The sequence below is a fragment of the Diceros bicornis genome, chromosome 38, assembly GCF_020826845.1.
Source record: "Diceros bicornis minor isolate mBicDic1 chromosome 38, mDicBic1.mat.cur, whole genome shotgun sequence".
NCBI lineage: Eukaryota > Metazoa > Chordata > Mammalia > Perissodactyla > Rhinocerotidae > Diceros > Diceros bicornis.
In genome coordinates, this window is record NC_080777.1 from 17,093,797 (window position 1) to 17,118,579 (window position 24,783).

At 39.8% G+C, this 24,783-nt stretch overlaps 1 protein-coding gene across 1 annotated transcript in view; it reads left to right on the forward strand.

Annotated features, from left to right (window-relative positions):
• Window positions 1–24,783, forward strand: part of USH2A (usherin) — a 747,185-nt gene that overhangs the window by 709,385 nt on the left and 13,017 nt on the right. Inside the window, exons 64-67 of the mRNA XM_058533703.1 lie at window positions 14,819–15,028; window positions 16,955–17,193; window positions 17,957–18,165; window positions 23,882–24,058. Of these exons, the coding sequence (XP_058389686.1) occupies window positions 14,819–15,028; window positions 16,955–17,193; window positions 17,957–18,165; window positions 23,882–24,058 (835 nt within the window). The remainder of the gene's footprint in view (window positions 1–14,818; window positions 15,029–16,954; window positions 17,194–17,956; window positions 18,166–23,881; window positions 24,059–24,783) is intronic.

Genomic DNA, 24,783 nt, shown 5'->3' on the forward strand with positions numbered 1-24,783 from the left:
TTATGTTTCACAAGGATGGATGGGGTGGCTTTGCAGAACGATTCAGCAATTCAGGGTCCCGTTAGAGAACTCACGTTCTCAGTAAATTTCAAATACAATTTAGTTTACCAAAACCTAATTCTCAAATGATTCTGTAACTGTGTGATTCATACATAAATGAGATGCATCTTGACTAAATGAAATTCTTCCAGAGCACAGACTTTTTCCTTAAATGGAGACTACAGGCTTGCTGTGCTACAGAATATTTACAAATCCAATATGATTTTTTTCACAGGCAATACCCATTTCTCTCTTCAACCCTTTCAAAATTGGGCTCTACTGATATATATAATATAAACCTCCAAACCTCCAAGGTCTTAATTGTCCAGCAAGCAAATTTAGACAGTGGTCTCGGGGGCCGGCCCCGTGGCTTGGTGGTTAAATGCGAGCGCTCTGCTGCTGGTGGCCCGGGTTCGGATCCCGGGCTCGCACCAACACACTGCTTCTCCGGCCATGCTGAGGCCGCGTCCCACATACAGCAACTAGAAGGATGTGCAGCTATGACATACAACTGTCTACTGGGGCTTTGGGGAGAAAAAGGGAAAAAAAGGAGGAGGATTGGCAATAGATGTTAGCTCAGGGCCAGTCTTCCTCAACAAAAGGAGGAGGATTGGCATGGATATTAGCTCAGGGCTGATCTTCCTCACAAAAAGAAAAAAAGATTCCATTAAAAAAAAAAAGACAGTGGTCTCTCCACAGACTTCAGAGAGGGACCTGGGTGTGGGTCTTCATAAGAATCTTCAGCTTTTACCTGCAGGGAGTAAGTTCAGGCTGATGAGTCGCTCTCAATAACTGTGCATTCATATTCATGCTCTCCCTTAAGGCAATGACTCACCACGGATTTGCTAGGGCCTGTCGTGCCTCCCCCTTTCACTGACTCATGCTGTCAGTGATTTAATTAGTTTTCCTGAAACTTCTCCACTTTGACAGATTTTTGTGATAAGCACACACACGGTCTCCTAAGGCTTGTGGTGCCTCGTAACCCGGTGACTGAGAAGCGACAAGTCAGCCTCGGAGGAAACTCGGACTCACTCGAGTGTGGTCCTGATCTTCGGGCCAGTGCTGTGGGAGCCCACACAGGATGGCAGCCTGCTGCTTTCTAAAAGAACCACATTGCCCCCAAACAATTGTCTGGAAATTTACACAGAAGAGGATGGAAGGAAGGATTGTGAAGGAGACTGTACAAGGGAATCCTCTCTGTTCCTGCCTATGGCAGCTGCCTGAAGGCTGTAGGAGGAGGCTGCAGGAGGGGACTGCAGAGGCCTTCTCTGTGCCGACCCCCACAAAACGCTACCAAAGTGTGGGTGACGAGCTAGAAGGGAGAAAGAGAAAGAACAGCAGCTTTGAGCCCTTCTATCACTATTTCTGGATCCTTAAGCAAATTAACCTCTTTTGGCCTTTCCTCATCTTAAATAGAAGCTTCCTCCAGTTCTAAATTCTAGGGGCCTAAGGAGAGATCATCTACAACCATACACTTTAAAAAATTCTAATCGAACTTTAGCTTCTCTTGATCTTTAGGCTTTGTAATCTCTAATTTGTAAAACCTAACAGAGTAAATTCTGATCCTAAACAATTTGATTTTCGAATAGCATTTAGCTTAAAGTTGTATCAAAGCAAGTGAGTATATATGAGACCAGCTTCAGACAGTAGGTTATGTGGTTATCCACCCCCAAAATGGACATATGGAAATACTAGTAGTGGTGTTTATTTAATAAATTATAAATATAAAATACAAATGTAAATAAATAATTACCTATGGATTTAGTTTATTATGTCCCATTTAGGTCCTTAAGAAAACCTACACTATGGATAAGGTATCATGGCTATTTCACTACAAGGGGTAGAAAGCAACTTTAACAACAGAAGACAATTGTTTCTGCTCACCTGTCTGGGAAGGGGACGGAAGAAAGTCCTTGAAACCAGAGGAGCCTGGGATGCAGGACTCGATGTTGTCGGATTCGGTCTTTCTCTCCTTCCTTCATCTCGGGTTGTCTCTATTTGGCTTCATTTTATACCAGACTCTCTCCAGCACCAGAGAAAATCACTGCTGGAACCATCTGAGTCAAATCTTCTCCATGCCTCGGTTTCCCTGTTTTAGAATGTGGGTAGGAACAGCATTGAACCCATGGGCTTGCTTTGGAATTTAATGAGTTGACACGTGAACGTGCTTAGGACAGTGCTTCATACACATAGAAAATACTCAATCAGTATAATAATAATAGCTATTATTATCATTATTACCTTCCCACCTCAGAGTGGAAAGAGGACTTCTCTCTCCCATAAGCCAACCAAGAGCAGGACTCTCACTGACCCCCTAGCACCATGTACCTTCCCGTGACCAAGAGAATGGAGGACTATGATTAAATAGGCCTGGTCGCAGGGCCCCACTCCTACAGTCAGGCTTCCTGGGCGTGTGAGAAAGGCTTTCAGCCAGAAAGAGCTGCCCCAGCATACTACACACACCAACCACGCTCCCATGAAATAATTATGATGCCTATGCTCTTTCCTATTAGATGCTCACAGCCATCCTGTTTTCCAGATGAAGAAACTGAGTGAAAATCACACAGCTTGGGCAAAATACTTAATTTCTCATAGCCTCACGTTTCTCATTAAAAAATGAGTGTGTTATGAGAACTAAGATATCTCGTGTGTCTAGCAGGGTGCCTGCTACATAGTAGGTCCACCTCCCCACTCTACTCTCTACCGTCAGCCCCCCACTGAATAAAAGGAGGTACTTTCTTCCAAGAGGGAAAGAGCCAGGTTAAGAGAATTCTTATGTCTCTATCAGTGAGTCATTAATAAAATGTTAGAATGTAAACATCTCTTAACCGAGAGCACAATTGGCTCTGAAGGTGTGCTGCCCTTCAATGAGGCAGTTCAAGCTTCCCTGCCCTTGCCACTTCTCCAGAAAAGAATAATACCCTCATCCCCATGACAAGGCTGATAGTCTGATTCTACATTTCCATGACTAGCTACTTGCTTCAAATTGCTTGTTTTCTGTGTCTGTCACCCTTACTCCATCCTTTTCTTAAGCGGTTTTTATATCACATTTAGGGAAAACTTATTGAGCATGTTTTCTGTTTGGTTTTGGACTTCCATTTAATTAGGTATTAATCTCACTAACGTGTTTCTGACCAACATGGAGGCTTTTGTTTGGTTAGTTTCTCCCACAAGAACTAAGCTGCTCCTGCCCCCAACTCCCACAGCTCAGGGTTTTAAATGATTTATTGATATTGTCTGACTCAAGCAGAGCATTTGTTCTAAAACTTTAGGGCCTGAGTACTACATCTTAGACTGAAAGCCATCAGGAAATTTCCATGAATAGAAATCTGCAAAGAAAATTAAAGACTAACTTCACCTATGAACATTTATGCAAAAAGCATAATTTTTGCATTTACACCAAAATTTCTGAGCAAGAGCCTTGGCCCCAGCATCACCAGGTGCCACAAAAGCCCATGGTGCTCAGAAGATGCGATGTCCCTCCCTTCGTACCTTAGCCTGCAAAGCCTTCTGGAACCTCAATAAGATCTGGGGAGAGGCAGAATCCACCATGGCCCTAAAGCTAATGTTCACTTCAGCCCTGGGAGAGGGGAAAGAAATACAAATGGAGTTGAATCATTGAAAATAAAGTTATTGGGGCCAGCCCCCGGCATAGTGGTTAAGTTCGCTGCACTCCACTTTGGCAGCCCAGGTTTGCAGGTTCAGATCCCAGGTGCAGACCTACACCACTCGTCAGCCATGCTGTGGTGGCAACCCACATACAAAATAGAAGAAGATTGGCACAGATGTTAGCTCAAGGTGAATCTTCCTCAGCAAAAAGAAAAGAAAAAGGGGCTGGCTCGGTGACGTAGTGGTTAAGTTCACACGCTCTGCTTCGGCAGCCTAGTGTTTGCAGGTTCGGATCCCGGGTGCGGACATACACACCACTCATCAAGCCATGCTGTGGAGGTGTCCCGCATATAAAATTAAAAAATAGAGGAAGATTGGCACAGATGTTAGCTCAGGGCTGATCTTCCCCACCAAAAAAAAAGTAAGTTATAGTTCTTGCACTCTTGGAATAAAAAAAGAAATCTGAATTCTGCCACTGGGCCAGGGACTACATCTTTTTTTTTGCCATCAGGCCATTTGTTTCCACAGGAGATCATTTCTACCTATGTGTGTGTGAGCACACACTCAGGAGCATGCTCTGGTTCACCCGTGTGCAGGTCTCTTTGTTCTTTTTCTGTCTCTTGGCATCCCTTAGGACTCTGTTCCTAAGCCCCCATTGTTGGCCGTCTTTACGTTGCCTTTGAGACAAGCTATTCATCTAAAGCTGGGTTGATTCTCACCCTCATGCTTGTGCAACTTGGATTTATATTTCACTTAAGCTGATATGGATCCTCCTGTCTCTGTGTTGGAAGCTTGTTTGCTGGACATAATATGTTAAGTGCAACCAAATTTTCTCCAACTGAATGTAGAAAATGTGTAATTCCAACCTGCCCTCGTGGCTCTTCACAAATGGCTCCTGTCCAATGAAATGGCAGTGAAAATAAAGGCTCCCCAAAGTCACCTGAAACTTAGGTCTGTAAAAATATCCAAAAAAAAGAGGGAGACATGTTTTACCTATTTCTCTTTATCCTATAAATTGAGTATTTAATAATCTGTCATTATTAAGCACCCATCAAGCTCAAAGTTTATCCCTAGTTACTAGGAGTGGGGCAGGAAGCTAACCATGAAATCCACCCATTAAAGTTTAGTTGATAAGACAAAGAAACACACCCATGGACAATGTGTCCATACAAATATATGGATGGTAGTATAAGCTGTGAAGAGAGATATTTGAAAGCTCTGATTGATGGCACCACAGACCTAGGGAGAAACAGACAACCTTATCTTCAGGGACAGCACGATTCCACACCAAACTCTCCTGGCCACTCTCATTCCACTCTCTGACCAGAAGAGCTTAAGGAACACAGGTGGTTCCTTGATACTAAAGACTAAAATCAATCCATAGAGACATGAGGAGGCACTATTTCTCTATTTCTTCAGCCTCACAAAAAACGCTCTTCCAAATCTCTCCATCTCTATGATCAAATGCCTCTCTCAGCCTACCCACTGTTATTGGGATGTGTGTAAGCATTCGAAATGTTCCCCCCATATCAATCATGATCTCAGCAGGAACCAGATGGTATACTCGAAAGGGTATTTGAAGAGAATTTAATGAAAAGACTACTTATGGAGGTATGGTCAAGATTAAGAGAATCAACAAAGAATGTTCAAGTGCCCGGGGACTAGCAACAGCCAGAAGCTATTACTCTCTAGGCCTAAAGGACAAGGGAAAGAAGCTGTTTCTGGAACCCAACAAGTGCTATAGCCAGTGGAGAGGGCCTGCCCTATAGAAGCTGTGGCCATAGAGAAGGAACATAGCCTTGCCAAAATGGGGTGCCAGAGACAGGGAGCAGGAGAAATCAAAACACTGAACTCTCTCCTTCCTTTGTGAGGCAATCTGCCAAGTCAGCCTTGTGGGGTACAGAGAAGGGCAGAGAATGGATCTGGAGGCAAAGGAAGAATACCCCGCACATCCCTCATACCTCACATTGGCTCTGCTTCTCACCCAATTTGTGACAATGCCTTCCCCAGTAGGATCCTTTCTGGGCTAGAGGATCATCTGGAAGCTTTGCATGCCACTTTATGATTATTGATAAAACGCTAAGTAAATCTGAAGGCTTAAGGAGGATTGTGCTTAAGTACTTGGACTAATGATATATTTCCATTAAATTCTAAATAAATGTCTTGGTCTATATGAAGCAATCAAATCTACAGGTGGAATCAAAAACGTTAACATATTTAAGTAAATCAGATGCCTACGATTGAAATCTTTAAGAAGATAGTTGAGACTTTTTCTTGTAAATTGATTTATCTATCTGTTGATGGATCGATCATTACTAAGATGCCTATAAGCATCTAGGAAACTGTACAATTCTCTCCTTGATGTCTATAGGCGTATTTGTAGTGGAACTGGATATAAAATTCTTTTCTCTGAAGAATTCATTGAATTGTTCCAATGCTTCCTTTTGCTCATACTTTGAGATCTTTTGAGAAACTTTAATTAATAATAAGGCAAAGTAGAGAATGCCATCCAGTCAACAAATTTTGAAGTACAAGTCATATATCTGAGAAGCTAGGCTTTCATTTATTCTAATCCTCAAAGTTCTAGAGTGGGGAAGTACACAGAAGAAAGGTACAGAGAGAAATGTAGGCTAAATTGAGAATGCTGTGAAGGGTTTTCAAAAGTATTGTTGGGGGGCCAGCCCCCTGGCTTAGCGGTTAGGTGCACATGCTCCGCTACTGGCGGCCCGGGTTCGGACCCCGGGCGCCCACCGATGTACCGCTTCTCCAGCCATGCTGAGGCCGCGTCCCACATACAGCAACTAGAAGGATGTGCAACTATGACATACAACTATCTACTGGGGCCTTGGGGATAAAAAGGGAAAAAAAAGGAGGAGGATTGGCAATAGATGTTAGCTCAGGGCCTGTCTTCCTCAGCAAAAAGAGGAGGATTAGCATGGATGTTAGCGCAGGGCTGACCTTCCTCACAGAAAAAAATACCGTATTGTTGATCCCTAACAGCTACATGGGACCCAGAACTGAGTTACAGAATTGCTGTCTAGTCCCACTTTCTCTTCCAAATGGTCAAGTCACTCTCTCCTGACTTGTCACACAAATCATATAATAATCACCGCTATTATTTATTTGGTGCTTGCTCTGTGCTAAAGAACTTTGTATGGATTAACTCATAACAACCATTGAGATGTGTTATTAACTAATAATAACACACTTAGAAATCTGAGGCGTTGAGAAATTGATTAACATGCTCAAGGATACAGTTGGTAAGTGGAAGAACTCAAAAGTGAGCTTTGAGATTCAGGTTCCAAAGACTATGTTCTTAAATTCTACCCCATGGTTGCTCCAGATTGCATTTGTATACAGCTCTGGGGCTTTCAAAATCTTGATAAAATAATTATAAATGTACTTATCTACCACTCTATTCCTTAGAAATTTCTAGAAATGTTATTGTGCATAAATCTCAGAAGAGTCCTATGAGCTAGGTGTTGGTATTCCTTCTGTATAATCAGGAACCTGAATGACTCAGCAAGTTACCCAGTCAAAAAAGAGCAAAGTTAGAACTGGGGTCCAGACTTTCTGACCCCAAGGCCAGCAGTCACTCTGCTGAACCACAACTTCTTCAAGTCACCCCCATCAGGACCGTGAACTCCTGACCCTGCAAAGATAAACTGATTTGGATTGTAATCTGGGCTGAGTGATTTACTGGCTCTATGTTCTCAAATAGTAATTTGAACTCTCTCAGCCTCAGTTTACTTACCTGTAAAATTGGGATGAAAAGACTTACCTTAGTAAGATTGTTATGAGCTTTAAATGAGTTAGTTTAAAGGCCAGGACATTGTTACTCACATATAAAATTAAGCTTTAGTGTATAAATACATACAAGTTATTCAGTATCCAGTTATCCTTGTAAAATGTAAGTCAGATAAAGTCATTCCCTACTGGGAACCCTCCCTTGGCTTCCCATAAAATGCAAACTCTTCTTTGGTTCAGTGAGGCCTTTCATGGTCTGACTTTTGTCCATCTCTGTCCTCATCTCATCACTCTCTGGCCCTTCCTCACTAAGCCCAGCTGCACCAGCCTTCTGGAGAATCCAGCCTCAGGGCCTTTGCACTTGCTCTTCCTTTGTCCAGATTGTTCTTCCCCCAGATCTTCCCCCAGATGGTGGCCTCTTTCTTTCTATTAGCATCTCAGCTTGATTATCACCTCCTGAGAGCACCTCCTGGGCAACTCAGCCATTCTTTACTATATCGCTATATACCATACAGTTTATATACTACAAGTTGTTTCTTCTCTGGCATGTGTCATCACCTATCAGTTTCATGTTTGTTTATTGACTGCCTCTCCCCACCAGGATGTTAACTCCAGCCTTGTTCACTGTTGGATCCCCAGCTTATAGAACAGTGTCTGGCACATAGAAATGGCTCAATCAATATCTGTTGAATTAACGGATGATAAATAACCTCCCCTAGTTAACTATACTGTCATTCCTAGAAATGTTCATCATAATTGCGGTTGTGATCTTTGCTTACTCTAGTAACTTATCATGGAGAAAGTATATGTTTCAACGTTATATCAGTAGGGTATAGTTACTATTTTAGTTAACATAATGGAATTTCAGTACATTTACACATGTTTGGAGCAGTGTGGAAGGTATGTGAGTACTATTTACCTCTGTATAACATGCAATATTGTTTAAAGCATGATAAATGGCAGCAAGGACGGATACCATGATGTTTATGGTCGTTTCCACCATCCCACTTTGAGGCTGTTTTTCAGCCAGTCTGTACGGGGATCTATGGCAATTCCAGGGCAGGATCTCAAGCTCCTGGAAGAGCTCCCAGGCCTTTCTTCAATGGTCTTATGTAGAAAAAGGTAAACAGTTTGGGCCTTTACATCACGTACCTGTATTAGAAGGCCAACGCGGGCCGGCCCCGTGGCTTAGCGGTTAAGTGCGCGCGCTCCGCTGCTGGCGGCCCGGGTTCGGATCCCGGGCGCGCGCCAACGCACCACTTCTCCGGCCATGCTGAGGCCGCGTCCCACATACAGCAACTAGAAGGATGTGCAGCTATGACATACAACTATCTACTGGGGCTTTGGGGAAAATAAATAAATAAATAAATAAATAAAAAAAGAAGGCCAACCCTACCACTTACCAAGTTGCATAAACTTCTCTGTGCCTCCATTTCCTCATTTGTCAACTGGTGATAATAATAAAACCAGCCTCATAGGATTGTTGGGAGGATGAAATAAATTAACACATATGATACACTATAAAAGTATAGGTACTCAATAAACTTATTAACTATTTTTACTTATCCTCTGTGAGAGCCGAACAAAACGGGGTTTCCGTTTTCTCTCAGAGCAAGCAGATATAAGCAATAAAAAGTAGTATGTGATAAATCCCAAATTTTCATTATTATTACTAAAATCAAACTGAAGCCGATTTCAGTATTTCTCACTAATATCAAAGCCAGTTTTCCCTTCCTCATATTTTAGAAGGGAGCCATATTCTTGTTTATGGAACGACTCCATAGAGCAAGGCAGGGTGCTAGGCAGTAGCAACAGATAACACCGGTTTCTAGCAAGGAAAATGTCTTTTAATTTCTTTAGTAGCTTCATGTCTCTGAATTTCAAGAGTGCCAGTAGAAAGGAAGACAATGTCCTGCTGTAGCCTTCTTCCCCAGGGTCCCAGAATTCAATTAAAACCATGGTCCAACTTACCTGATCCAAAGTGTTTTGGATGAAAGGAATCTGGAATGCAGGAACTATGTCTGTACAAGTATAGCTATAATGTACCCAACAAAGTACCATGCAAACAGAGATGCTCAAAAAAGTCCATTTGGTGATGAAAGAAAATCAGACAGATAGTTAAACAGTTAGCTACAGAGAGCTTTTCAGCAAGCAATGCCTTTATGACTATAGCCAGCAGGACTGCTCGTGAAATAAAATAATCGTGTTATCATTTAATTTCAGATTTATTGCCTTCTCTCCTTAGCCATGAGTCTCTCTAACCACAACTCTGGCAAAGCCCATTTTGGCATGTTGCTGTTCGAACATCTTCAAAATCCATGGCAAGCTATCCTTTAAAAAGGCATTAGAGCGAGGGCCATGGGAAAATGCACTCCAAGGTTGTAGATGAATTGATAGGATTTCCTTGATTGTATCTTTTTATTTATGAGGCATAATTTATGAGGGCTGGAGAGCAAACTGCAATGAGTGATGACTAACTACAGCCAAAGTCATAAATCAGGAGCGGTGAAAGAAGTGGTGATTTTGATCGAATCTATTGAATTAGCTGTTGGCCTTAGCCAATACAGGTATTGGAAAGACCTTTTTAATATCTGTTCGTCTCCCTCCTGGGAATCTGATAACAATCTCATTACATGCCCCCAGGAAACAAATAATTTAATTGTTTGCCTGTTAACATGCAATCTATTTACTCTACTTATTAATTACTGGCATGGCTGTTCATGTTGGATTTTTATTTCTGATACGAATTGTCGTGAAGATATATTCACATTCTCTAGTTTTTTATAAACAATGATGTTGCCTCCCTAGTGGCTGCTTGATATGAATATGTCCTTAGCATTGTCGAAATGTTGCTTTATCAAAAATTGCCATTATTCCATAAGGAAGCATGTTGTAAAACATCAGGGAAGTTGCGGAGAACTAAAAAATTCCTCCATGTCTTAAACTTCTGAGAATTACGGTTATGATACAACTTTGTAATAAGCAGCCTGGAAAGAGAGGACAATCTCAAATTGCTCCAGGGGCAAGGACAGACATTGTCACTCACATTAGGAGTCAACAGATTAGAGGTTTCTTGTGAAAGATCACTGGCTGAATTTGGTTATTCCTGTGTTCCATTTTTACATGGAAAATGATAGCAAATACAAGACCGAATAAACATCAACTGGATGCTGCAGGTACAGCAAACATCACTAATTATGTTCCCTTGGCTTTAACAAGACTTGTAGCATTTCCTCAGCCAAAAGAATTATAAAATATTTTTACAATTAACGAGATATTTTTATGATATGATAAAGGAAAAACACATCAGGAAACCTCCGGAAATTTACATTAGGAGTTTCTCTTTGCACTAAGACTACGCTTGGAAGATATCAGTCCTGAGGACTGTTATTTCAGAAAGCTATGAGCCATTGAGTGAGACAAAGCATTAAAATGAAAACCACTTTACAGTTAAGTGTGGAAATTGTGCTAAAGAACTAGTACAGTAATGTAAGCACCCAATGGACCACCATTCTGGGACAATTTCTGATACATCCTCCCTTCTCCAATCTTCTGCGGAGTCGCGGTCCTTTCTCTTGCTCTTTTACAAAAATTGTTACAAATGCTTTGTTCACAAATTCTTGCTTTCATTCCAGAATAAAATTAGAAGGAGAAGTGTTGGGTTGAGAGAAATCTCGAGCATTTAGAATAATCTGCATCTGGGCTGCAAGGGAAAAATAGACCCAAGAAGTTCCAGAAATAGCAATGTTTCAAGAAATTTGCACCTGGAGTGGAAACTAGCTGGCAAATGGTTGTTCTACAAAGCTAATGAACTCCGGTTCTGTTTGGAACTGTAGCCACTGTAATAAAATCTGTGATGATTATAGCAATTGTACCATATTCAAACAGAAATGTGCGTTGTGCTTCTTTGAATGACTGAAGGTAATATAAAGTACAAGTCTAAATAGATAACACATGAATAGAAATTGAAATATGTGTAATGCCTAGATTTCTGTGCTGGGTTCTACGGAGAATAGCTCTCTGTGTTTCTCAAACAATATTGGACACAACAATCACTTAGAAATGTGTTAAAAGGCAGGTTCCCAGTCCTTTCACCAGGAATTGTGATACAGGTACCCAAAATAATTTTGATGCTTGCAGCCAAGGAACACATTTTGACAAAGACTTCTCTGAAGGGAGATTTCTAAGAAGCACCTTTCAACAGAGGACAAACAATTGAACTCATTGTTTCCACAGCAATGAGATTTGGGCAGCTCAGTGTACCAAAATACAGTAATTAGTCCTGGGAGGAGAGAGTAAATAAAGAATAATTTCATTTTTTTTTAACGGACAACAGTATAAAGATGGTAATAGTCACTAGATAAAAAAATATTACATTGAAAACAGAAATATAAACAGATATATTAATCTACCATTTCACTAGTCAATTATAGAATTTGTGGTTAGATAATTTTAGTTATTTTATATTTATTCAAATAGTTAATCTATGTTTTCTGTGACATCTTCTTACATTGTAACTCTTTTCATGGTTACAACCAAAATCTTAGAGAAGAAAATACCTCAACTTGGCCAGTTCTAACTTGTTCTCATCTTTAACAGCTCTTCATTGGAAGTTCCTAACTCTTACAGTTATAATTGTGTGTGTGTGTGTGTGTGTGTGTGCGCGCGCGCGCACACGCATGCATACATACACATGTGCAAGTGTTCATTGAACTCAAATAAGAAATTGCTTTAGTGCAGACTTTAATCATCTTTAATTTTTTTTATTATAAAAGAATAAATATGTTTAGCTGGATGCTGTAGGTATGAGGATATTCTGAATAAATCAGAGATGATTTATTTACTTTTTTTTCTCTTGGCCATAGAATTCATAAGCCTTTCTTTTGCTTTTGACCCCTATAAAGTCCCTTCTTTTCTGTGACCAGCCCACACACTCTGTTATGTACCCATTGATCATAAGAGGAAATTTTGGGATACAAACCAGATGGATTGGCTTATTCAGTTAGGTAAAAGGTAGGTAGATAAGTGGTAGATGGATGGATGGATGGATGGATAGATAGATAGATAGATAGATAGATAGATAGATAGATAGATAGAATAGATAGAGATAGATACAGTAGGTAACTTTATGTCTATTCTCAAGATATTTCATTACTTGATTTTTATATTGGTTCATTAAAATTAAAATATCAGGACTTCGTGCTCAAATTTTCCCCAGCAAGATCTCTGTTTCTTCTTTCTCCACCCTGTAAAGATGGGCCCAAATCTTGGGGCCATTGTTTCTCGGTAGAAATCATAAGCATAATCTGTTAGTATTTTTATTCTGAATCCTGACCTACACTTCCGTCCCTTTATCTCTTATTTAGCTGGGCATTGACAAAAATCCACAGAGCTTTCTGGGTAAAGGACTTTTTACCTCAACAGAGAAAGAGAGATGGAGAGAAAGAGAGAGAATATCACTGACAGTTTCTCTTTTGCTTTTCTTCAGGTGGATTGGTAGAACAGAGACACTGCCTTGTGGTCCAAGTTTTGTGAAATGCATAATGCTTCATTATCTCAGTCAGCTTTGTCTTCATTGTAGCTGCTTTCATTTTCAGAGTGGCTCATGTAAATAGGCTCATCCTGCTTTGCATAAGCAGGTTGATTTATATGAATGCTATTTTTGATCTCAAATTGATTGAATGCTAAAAAGAAAGACTAGGAAACAGAGCACTGTCTTATGAAGGTCTCCCATCAAAGACAAAAGATACTAGAGCCTACATACATTCCCAGTTAGTGATGGGGAATTTCCCATTGCCTAGTTTTTAGAAGAGAATATGTCTAAAGAAATACAGCAAAACAGTCTAATATTGAGACTGGAGTGTTTTAAAATACCATGGGTTAAATTACATTTTGAAAATAGGACTCCGCCCAGTAAAAGCTCATGTAATGCAGGAAGACATGATGAGTCCTACCTGCCAACACCAGCATTAAAAAGCCTTAACAGGGGCCGGCCCAGTGGTGTAGTGGTTACGTTTGCGCACTCTGCTTCAGTGGCCCAGGGTTTGCAGGTTCAGATCCCGGGTGCGGACCTATGCACAGCACATCAAGCCATGCTGTGGCAGCGTCCCATATACAAAATAGAGGAAGATGGGCGCAGATGTTAGCTCAGGGCCATTCTTCCTCATCAAAAAAAAAAAAAAAGGGACTTCTGGCAATCCTATCAGCAAAGGGCTGGAGATTTGCATTTGACAACAGCCTAAGAGCAATTCGACATCAGAAATTTTACTTTTACAAAGGAATCTGCCCAAGAAAGTGTATGGAAACACTGATAGGGATCAGCCTAACTACTAAAAATCTCTCTACTATTCCTTTGTTCTCTTGAAGATATTATTGATGCAAAGGCAAAACAAAAACAAAACAAAACCCTCACTGCAAAGTATTCTGCAGTTTTTTCCTAAATAGCTCATATTTTGAATGTTCTGCATGCTTTTTTAACACCGCACACCTGGAACATGTATACTATCAAATCACACAAGTTTTCCAAACTTGTCTTTAAAAGCTCAGAACAAATTTATATATAAACATAAATCTAAACAAATGTAGATATCGATATACATAATATAAATATGAATATAGATATAGACATAAATATAAATATAAATATAAATATAAATATAAATATAAATATAAATATAAATATAAATATAAATATAAATATAGTAGAAGACACCAAATGAGAAAATAATTTCCCGAAGTTAGACTTGCACATATGAAAGCTTACTAAGGAACACTCCTACTCCTAAGCACACAGACAGTCTTCTCGTATTGCCATTTAGATCTATCATTCTGATTGATCACTGTGTAGTTGGCTGGTATTGGCCTAATTTAACCCTATCCACTCACACATCCATCTCCTCTGTCTATGATACCTGACATCCGACAAATTACTTACTCATGCAAATGACGACCCAAGGCAACCTTTTAGGATATTCGTGTTTAATTATACAAATGGTTCTTGATAAATAAGATTATACATCCTTCCATATGTTTATTCCCTCCTTGATGAAAGGAAAATTTAATTTTCATGCAGATTTGGGGGGGACGGTGTTTAAGAATTGCTGAGTTTTATGTAGTCTGCAGATCCATCCAGTTTGCAGAGGCTGACAACATCACTCCACACCCCGCACAGAGACGAGCAGTTTTTTATTAGGCTTAAATCAACCTGCTGCGTTCCAAAATCGGGGATCCTCATAGACCCCCCCCTCTCTGTGCACACGGTCCAACACAAAAAAGAGGAAGGACCTGCTCTCCTTTGTGATTGTAGAGTTGCAAGATCAAAGTTTATCTCATTCTACTGGGGTTAGTTGCTTTCGGTTGCTGACTTTGTTTTCAGCCTGAGGTTATCTTGCTTTTGACTGGTCTTATTGATTTCTCTTTGGAGGTCTGGGCAGTGAATTCAGCAGGAAAAGCCGCCAGTAGCTGGACACGGTGTAGAACCGGGCCTGCACCCCCAGAAGGTCTCAGGGCCCCCAAATTCCATGCGGTCTCTTCCACCCAAGCAGTGGCCACCATCAGCACCCCTGGGAAGCCCAATGGAATCGTCAGTCTCTACAGGTTGTTCTCCAACAAGACCGGCGGGGTGGAGACTGTGGTGAGCAGCAGAGTACTCTGAACCGAAAATCCAGGATTGGTTTGTTTTTAAAAATAAACCATGGTGCCCTTGTGTTTTCTTCCCTTCGATCTTTCTTTCTTATCCATCTGTTCTCAGTTGCCCTGTGATGAACTTAGTAACACAAAGATCCCTCTGAGAAGAAATAGTAACAGCTGGGAAACATACAGAAAGTATGTAAATGCTCACGGAGAGAAGTGCTAAACATGGTATTAGGCATTCCAAAAATGTTATAAGAAACCTAAGACTTTAGAGTCAATCAAATTTAATTAATTTAATTGACTTGAAAACACATGTCAAGCATTTAATGTAGGAGTGGCATATAGTAAGGGGCTGACAAACGGTCACTGTGAGTTGTATAAATGTTAACATGAAAATGAAGAAATAGAGCAAAGAATATCCTCAGAATCCCCATCATGGCATGCACAAATCCCTAATAACACACTGAAAACTCAGTCTTTCTGTTGGTGACTTCTAGAAAGTTCTAGCCCTTTGGAAGAGACGGCAGAACAGCTCAGTCAGCACAGTTCTATCTTCATGGTTTGTGTAATAACACGTTTGGGGCACTTCCGGGTGACAGGATGGACTGTTTAGGAAAATCATCTTTCACATTGTGTTTTAGCCAAGCCATTGCCTGGAGGGGCCACTAATCATCAACTAGACCAGCTCCTGCGTTATTTAAATGAAGAGACTAAGAGCCAGTGGGATGAAGTCTCTTTTTTCTGTGGCGCAGCTTGCATCATAACTGGCACAGCTTCTCCCTCATGTCTCACAAATAAGTATAGATTATAACACTTAGTTCACACAACCTCATAGAGAAATTGTGCAGATCCCAGTATCACATTATAAATTATTTAGACCAATTTAGGGAACAATTTGGGTGAGTATGTAGAAATCCTCTGAGGCTGGAGTACCTGGTATTGGAAGACAACTTCAAATGATAACTCACGTACAAAGAAGTCTCCCATTGAATGTTAGAGGAGTATTAGCATATTTTCTACAGGGCTTTGTATTCAATAAATATAGATGATGTAAATACAATCAACCCTTGATTATCCATGCTTATAAAATGATAATATTAAAAAACTAAAATAATTTATATTTGGAGCGCGTTGTATGCATTTTTTAAAGTAACAGATAGCTCGTCTTAATTATATGTTGTTTATGTCAACGTGAAAATTAGTTTCCAGGTTCTGAACTCCTCGGTTCCAAAGAGTACTTAATAAAACCACAAGGAGATCAACACTTTGCTCCAAATAAACCAAAAAGTTTATAATGCAACAAAGATGAGTGAGAAGAAAGCTATGATATTTTGTATAAACCAGCATCCTCAGAGGAAGAGAGGGACTTTCAAACTCTTAAACATATACAAAATATATAAAATATACAAATATCTAAAATATATATTTCAAGCTCTTAAATTCTCAACTCTAACATAGATTTGAGGGGCTTTTCAATTCAAAAATTACATGCAAGTAACAATGGCAGAATATGGACCTTAGTGGATGTTGACTGGAAATATAATTCAAATACAGATTTTGTTTTTTGAAAAGGCATCACTCTGAGGGTCACAGAATTCGATCAATATTTTGTGTGCTTTATGTCATTTTCTAGTGTCTTTCTATGGTAATTGATAATGGATTATATTATGCCTTGTGATTTCTATCCTGTTACATCAAACTTCTATCTAGTGGTTATATCATTACCTATTTCACATATTTAAGTTCATGTCTCTCCAACTGGATTGATAATTCCTTGAGAGTAAATACTATCCTAAATGCCATGGGGCATTTCCCCGAGTACCTAGCATGGCGCTCTATTCATAGGAAGTGGGATACATGATAAAAATTTATCGGTTGTCTATGACTTGTGATATTGTCTCATTTAGTCTTCTCTCTCCTCCTACAGCTGTCAGAGGGCATGGCCACCCAGCAGACTCTCCATGGCCTGCAGCCCTTCACTACGTACTCCATTGGGGTAGAAGCCTGCACCTGCTTCAACTGTTGCAGCAAAGGGCCAATGGCGGAGCTGAGAACTCATCCCGCTCTACCCTCAGGACTGTCCTCTCCCCAAATCCAGACACTGGCTTCGAGGACGGCTTCCTTCCAGTGGAGTCCCCCTCTGTTCCCCAATGGTGTCATTCAAAGGTACTGGGCCAGCCAGAAGAACAAAGAAACCAAAATAAGACATGCATACAGACAGATAGCTACCCAGCATGCCCCAAGGAAGACTTGCATATTGAACAGATACCTGTAGCAAAATAGACAAATAAACTGATTTGAGTGGTAATGTTCCCGGCAAAGTGTTTAAATCATAAAATCAACTAATGATAGAAAAGTGAACAACAAAATTGTCTCTAAATAAGAAAGACAATGCAATGTGTTTGCATTCATTGAAAGAATATGCCCCTCCTCGTGGTTGCCTGGAATTACTCATTCTATAGGCTTCAGTTGGAACATCAGAAACTTTTGTGGTTCAATCAGAACTTCTTTGATCTAATTTAAAATGTTGTAATGAACCACTATTTGAAAGAACAAAGAAGTTATTTCACTCAAAATAATCTGGAGGGAAAAAGATTTTCTTTATTTTCAACAGAAGGGAACAATTTTATCACTCTCTTCTAAAAAGGGAGAAATATCTTCTCTCTACCAACAAGGATTACTAGTTGCTGGGTGGACGGCCACATGTGTATACATGTGACTTATCATCATTTCTCTGGTTACATCAGCTGCTCATTTCCAACAGGATTAAATCAAGTGTTCCTGAGAACAGTTCCCTGCAAATGGAAATTGTAAAGAGCTTGTAGTTCAATGAAAACTAAATGTCTCCTCACAAAATATAACCTGTTTTAGAAGAGAGTTAAACTAATTCATTGCCTGTTTTCTCCTTACATACCCATGCCTGCTCTAGCTATGAGCTCCAGCTCTACAAGGCTTGTTCTCCTGGTTCAGCTGTTCCCTGCACTCCCAGCCAGACAGAGACAAAGTACAGCGGGCCAGGACAGACAGCCAGCCTTGGGGGTCTCCAGCCGTACACCACCTACAGGCTGAGAGTGGTGGCCCACAATGAAGTGGGCAGCACGGCTTCTGAATGGATCAGCTTCACCACCCAAAAAGAATGTGAGTAGAAGCAGCTGCCTCCATAAGCCAGAGAGGTTAGGAGGGCAGCTGGGAGAGGCTTGTCAGGCAAATAGGGGAAAACAGTTTTTTAAAAGGATTGAGTGAGTGTTCAATTACAGTGACGGCTACTGAGACATCAATGAAGATGACTACTGGGAAAAAATGCCTACTGGATTTAATAATATGGAGCTCAAGGGTGAATTTAGGAAGATTTTTCATGTAGCAATGGGGTGAAAACCAATTCAGAGGAAATTAACGCACAAGAAGGATGGAAAAGAGACAAACGGTTGAGATGAGTTTTTAAAGAAATTTGTCACTCGTTTTCTTTTCAAATGATATGGCACAAATCTCTAGAATTTCCAGAGAGCATTCAAACATGGCACTGTCAAGAAAGCAAAAAGGCACCTGGGTGCAAAAAGGGGAAATTAGTTAATTCAGGTCTTCTTACATTTCTATAAAATAACTTCTTTTCAGATTTTACAAAGTATATATGTCTATTCATTAAAAACGACAAATACAAAAAGTATTAAGAATAAAATAAGTACTTATAATCAGAACTAGCTATATAATTTTGAGGGCCCCAGGGGAAAATGAAAATATGGGGCACCTTGTTCAAAACTCAGTAAGAATTTCAAGATAGTGACAGCAAAACATCAAACTAAGTCCTAGACTCTTCTATGCAAGGAGCCTTGTGCAACCGCATAGGTCACACACCTGGGAAGCCAGTCCTGCTTATAATCCCACTACTCAGAGGCAACCACTATTAATATTCTGGCATAATTCATTCCTTTAATCCCTTTCCTATGCATAATTTTTATTACATGGCTGAGATCATATTCTAATGAAAATTTCACAGTCTGCTTTTTTTTTATTTTCACTATTTTTTTTTTTTGAGGAAGATTAGCCCTGAGCTAACATCTGTTGCCAATCCTTCTCTATTTTGCTGAGGAAGATTAGCCCTGGGCTAACATCCATGCCCATCTTCCTCTACTTTATATGGGACGCTGCCACAGCATGGCTTGACAAGCAGTGTGTGAGTCCACACCCGGGATCTGAACCAGCAAACCCCGGGCCACCGAAGCAGAGTGCGCAAACTTAACCGCTACACCATGGGGCCAGCCCCCATAGTCTGCTTTTATACTTGACATTATTTTATTTGCATGTCCTATGGCACTAAAAACTCTTTAGCCATCAAGTTTAATGGCTGTATAATATTCCATCATATAAATTGGTTGAGCATTTCAGTTGTTGCTAATGTTTTCCTTTTATAAACGCGATGAGAAATTTTTTTATGAACACATCTTTGTTTGAATGTCTGATTATTTTCTTAAATTTTGACAAATGGAATTTACTACACCCACATATTTTAATACTTTAAGGCTTTAGATACTTATTGCAAATTTGTGTTTCAGAAACATTATATCAGATTATAATTTCAACTTCAGTCTTTGGCATTGGCTTTTTTAAAAGTAAGAGTTATGCACTCATGAAAATCCAGTGCCTCATGGAAAGATCTTAATGTGTCTGAGCGACAACATGGCAGGATGTTAGCAACAGGTCATGTGTAGAGAGGACTTGCTTGTTCCTGGCACTCTTCAAGCATTTTACAAATAATCCTTACAACAAACCCATGAAGTGAGTACTGCTATTATCCAAATCGACAGATGAGAAAACTGAGGCAGGACTATGGACGGTGCACTATAATTCCAGGCTGTCATTCACATAGACCAGAATCTGAACTGAGGCTCCTGGAGTTACACAATGAGGTGGCCCTGAATGAAGGCCAGAGCTTAAGTCACTTGGCCAGTTTCCACACCTAGAAAGGAACAATATTACTCTAAATTCATGACCACTCAGCTCAGCAGCATCCTCAGTACTATGATGTTACCCTGGTCAACTAAATTCCTACTCTCTGTACTGAAGATTTCCAACCTCCTCCACCCTCCTTAAACCTCCCACTTCTTCTCAGCCCTTCTCCCCACACACCCGTACCATCCTCACCCACCTCTCCCTATATTCTCAGCAGAACTCCTTGACTTGTAATTCACCGGGAAAAGAGAAGTCGTCAGGCAGTAACGTGCTCCCTTCCTGCCCCAAATAGCCATACTCACCTGCTCTATGTGCTTTAAATATCATCCTCTCCAGTACTGATCATCCCTTCTCTCTCCTTAATCATGAATGTATCCCAGCTGGAGTCACAGTTGTTTCTTTCTCTCTAATGTGAAAGCAAACAACCTCCATTTCTCCTCTGGTTACTGCCCACCCTCCTCCCCCTCAAGGTAAAACTTTTCTAAAGAATAGTCCTTCAAGTGCTTTGGCCATTTTCTTTCTTCCCACTTATCCTTGAACTTCCTCCAAACTGGTTTTCATCTCCTCGCTGCATGAAAATCTCTTCGTAAATTTGCCCTTGACCTCCACAGTGATAATCCAGTGGGCATTTTTCTCCAGTAGTCACCTTCATTGACTTCTCGGTAACATTCAGCAGTTGAACCGTCACTAGTTTTCATGACAAGTCTCTCCTGGTTTCCCTCCTGCCCCTTTGGATATTCAATTTTAGTCAGCTTTGTTGGTTGAACGTCCACCAACCAAATTCTTTAAGTCTCAATCCTAAACTTTCTCTCCTCACCCTTTCCCTCGTCTCCTCTTCCCTCCTCAGATGAGTTCATCTACTCCAAGTCTTCAGTTCCGAAGGCTGACACCCAAATGGTCACGTCCTACCTGAGTCCTCTGCTTTGAGATCCAGACCCCCACACCCTTCCTCATCTCCCTTTGGACTTCTCATAACCAGCTTAAATTTCTCATAACCAAACAGAGCTCGCATCTTTCCCCTTGAATCTGCTCCTTCAGTCCTCATTTTCTCTGCATTGTCTCCTGCACCGGGCATAGTGTCTTAGATCCACAAAATGTGTTGTTTAACGAGTGAGTGAATGCACTGAACATTCTCACGTTCATTGTCTACACTAAACAATCAGCGGTCTTTGTCACCCACGCTATAATCAAAGCAAATTATAATGATTCTCAATAATGTCCACTGTCATTTTGTAACCTCCTTTACCTTTTTGCCTATTCCTCTCACTATCTTCCCTTCACAAACCCAAAAGGAGCCATGAGAAACATTTATTCCTGAAATGAGTGTAGTAAAATGAATTCTGACTTACTAATAAAAAATGCTACTATATACAAGGAGCAGGACAAAACGTAGTCACCACCTTTGAGAAGCAGATTTCTTTCCTTTCTATTCTTCCTTTACAATGGAGAAGGAGCTGAAAGTTGATGGCTAATAGATGGCAAGTGGCATGCCATTACATAGTATTTCCACCATCCATAAACATAAAGTTGTAGTAGCATCAAGGGAGAAAGTGTTCTCTTAATCCATTTACCAGATCCACAGATTTGGAAAAATACGATAAATGACTGGCTATCATGTATACTACTTTTAACTCATTATACACACTAGAGGAGAGAAAATGTGTATGGAACAATACAAACTAGAAGATACTTTGAAAATAGTATTTGAAATTTTATACACATGTGATCACATGTACTCTCAGAAAAGGGTCTGGAGAGGCATTAGCAACACATTCAGCCTCCTCTGCCCGCTCTGTAATTCACACCTTTAGGAGAAGAGCAGAAGTGAGGTGTAAATGTTTAACAACTGGCCTTCCTGAGAGAGTAATGTCCTGATTTGAAGTGCTTGCCAATTTCCATGGTGTAAATACTCCCACCATGACTGATTTCATGTTGCCAACGTGACAGCACTGAACACAGAGTTGGGAAGAGATGGCTAGTGGTACGCCATTATTTAACATTTCCACCATCCAGATACAATAGATAGAATATAACCTCAGGAGCACATAATAATAAAATGCAGTGAAATAATTAAGAAGTTATGAATTTTGAATACTTATTACCTTTGTTTTAATATAATTTATTTCAGTTTACATAATTTAATTTTAATAATGGCTGGGTTTAATAACCAACTCACAAAATTCCTGAATGTTTAACAATCAGGATGAGCCAGTTCACCCCTGGAGTGCACCGTTAAGTGAATTAGTAAATCGGGCTCCTTTAAATAAATGTGTACTGATTATAACAAGACAACACGGGTTTTGGAGTTAAGCAGGTCTGAGTTCAGATCCTTGGTCTCCTACCAGCTGTTGACATTAAACAAGTTATTTAAGCTCTTTGAACCTTAGTGTCCTCTCCTGAAAAATTAGAAACTAATTCTTACAAGATTGTTTAATGATTAAATGAGATAAAATACATCAAGTGTGAGTGGCATAGTAGCTATTACCATTTTCTGTCTCCAAATCCGTTATGCCTTATTATTTTGATGGTTTGATCACTCTTCTTCCTCAGGAAGATCTCCAAATCCCAGAAGCAAATAAAGCTCCTATCTTTCTATTTTCTACTATTTACAAGCCTTCTCTTTAATTGTACAGTTAGGATATAGGGGAGAAGTAGAAATCTATTGAATTAAGTTACAGAGGAAAGCCACAGACAAATATAATTGTATGTTCCGTTGTGATAGTAGACAAAATTTGTTTTGTAAAACAGATATTTAAAGAGGGCTTGATAGCTCTTGTTTTAGTATTTGCAGAAAATTTTCTTACAGCTTTATGAAAATGTCTTATTTTGAAAGAGAAGAATCAAATTTGTCTTCATGGTTGAATCTAATGATCACAAAAGCACAATTATTCCTTATTTTGTTATATTTCCTAACATCAGCAACAGATGGATTTAATTTTTAAAGAAAAAGAGATATCCAATTTTTTTCCACCACTCACTTTTTTCTTTCCTTAAAAGCCAATTTAGGATAAAGGTGGATCTTAATGCTGTTATAAATGTATTGATTATTTTGAAGAAAATGAGATCTCATGAAATAAATCTCTTCTGACTTGACAAGATGATGTGGTATCCCTTCATTTGTTTCTACGAAAATTATTCATTTAAAAGATGAGCCTCAGTTAAGGGTTGTTTTCCCTTTGTTTTAGTAAGGAGCTGAAAAATGAAAAGAGAATATGCCTGGTAAATGCACACCAAGTCGCTTCTATGTCTGATATAATACTTAGGATACCTGAATTTGATTATATACTCATGAACTAAGCTATTGATTGATTAGTCAGGGCAATAAATTATTACACTAGAATTGCTATTTGCAAAGCTTCTTAACTATCTTAGAAAACAAACTAACGATTCAAGAAAAAGCTTTAAAAATAAATGGGTACCAAAAGGACATAATTCACCATCTAAGCAGTTTGAGTTGGAGAAAAAAAATATATTAACTTCATCTAGTCCTTGGGGCTTTGTAGCAATAAATATTGATTTGATATGAAAAATAGCTATCCACTGTAGTTAATAGTGTTAAGGATACTTTACCTGTTAAAAGAAAGAAAATGCAACAAAATATGAGCTCCAGGGTTAGGTTGGTGAGCAGAACCATTGTATGTTAATAGTTTTATTTCATAAAACACCACTCTCCGTTGATTTTTTTTTTTTCAAGAGCAGGTGCAAGGTGCTGAGAAAGCATTTCACACATGTTCCCATTGGTTTTCTTTTCACTCCCAATGCCATTTTTTTTTTTAAACACTGAGGAAAGTATGAAGGGTTCCAGTAATGCCAAAAATTTTTTTGCTCAGATTTAAAAAAAAAAAGATACATACACACAGATAGTCAGAAGTAACTATTTTTAGAACATACAACTTTCTCCCAACAGCACCTGAGTACCGAGCCCCATTTTCAGTGGACAGCAACTTGTCTATGGTGTGTGTCAACTGGAGCGGCTCTTTCCTTCTGAACGGCCCACTGAAGGAGTTCGTGTTAACCGATGGAGGACAGCGCATATACAGTGGCTTCGACACCACCCTCTGCATACCGAGGACGGCAGACAAAAGTTAGTGTCTGACTCCCACCTCTCGATGTATAAGGAGCTCTGATCACCAGCTTTACGGGATGTTCAATCTGAAAGGTGACAGTGCTCATCATTAAAATGTCTTGGTTTAAGTGGCCACTTCTTGTGGGAAAGTTACTGCTCAGAGGAAAGAAGGTATTCTTCCCATTTGCTGTCCGATGCTTTGCTCTTAGTAGAGTGCTGCCTCCGCGTGACTTGAGTGTCTCCATGAAGGAACAAGACCAAGGGCAGACTGTGTTCATAAGAGAAATAGCACCCAAAAGTTGTCAGTGAGCATCCTGAGATAATACCCTTTTAGGGAGCTCAGAGATTTTCTTGATGCGTCCACAGGCTCCAGATAGAGCCCAATTAGGCAGTGACCATCTCCAACTCTTAACGACCTGAGTAAGGGCCTTCCTTAACCTCAGCATCTCTTCCTGTAATAACAACCCTTTTCCTTCTAAAACCAAGTACTTTCTCCCTGTTTAATTACATGTCCTTCTTCTGTTTGTCTTGTTTTTAAACTGAAATGAGAAAAAGCTTTATAAGGTATTAAATATTTTCTGATGATCAATGTGGCCACAGGACCAATAGATGTGAAACCATTTTAACAATCTGAATTTATTCAATGAATTAATTAGTGGGGGTTTTTTGATTTCCTTGAAAATACGATTTATTTTGGGTAAAGGTGCAGGTAGACGATGATCTCAAGCATTGCATTTATAGTA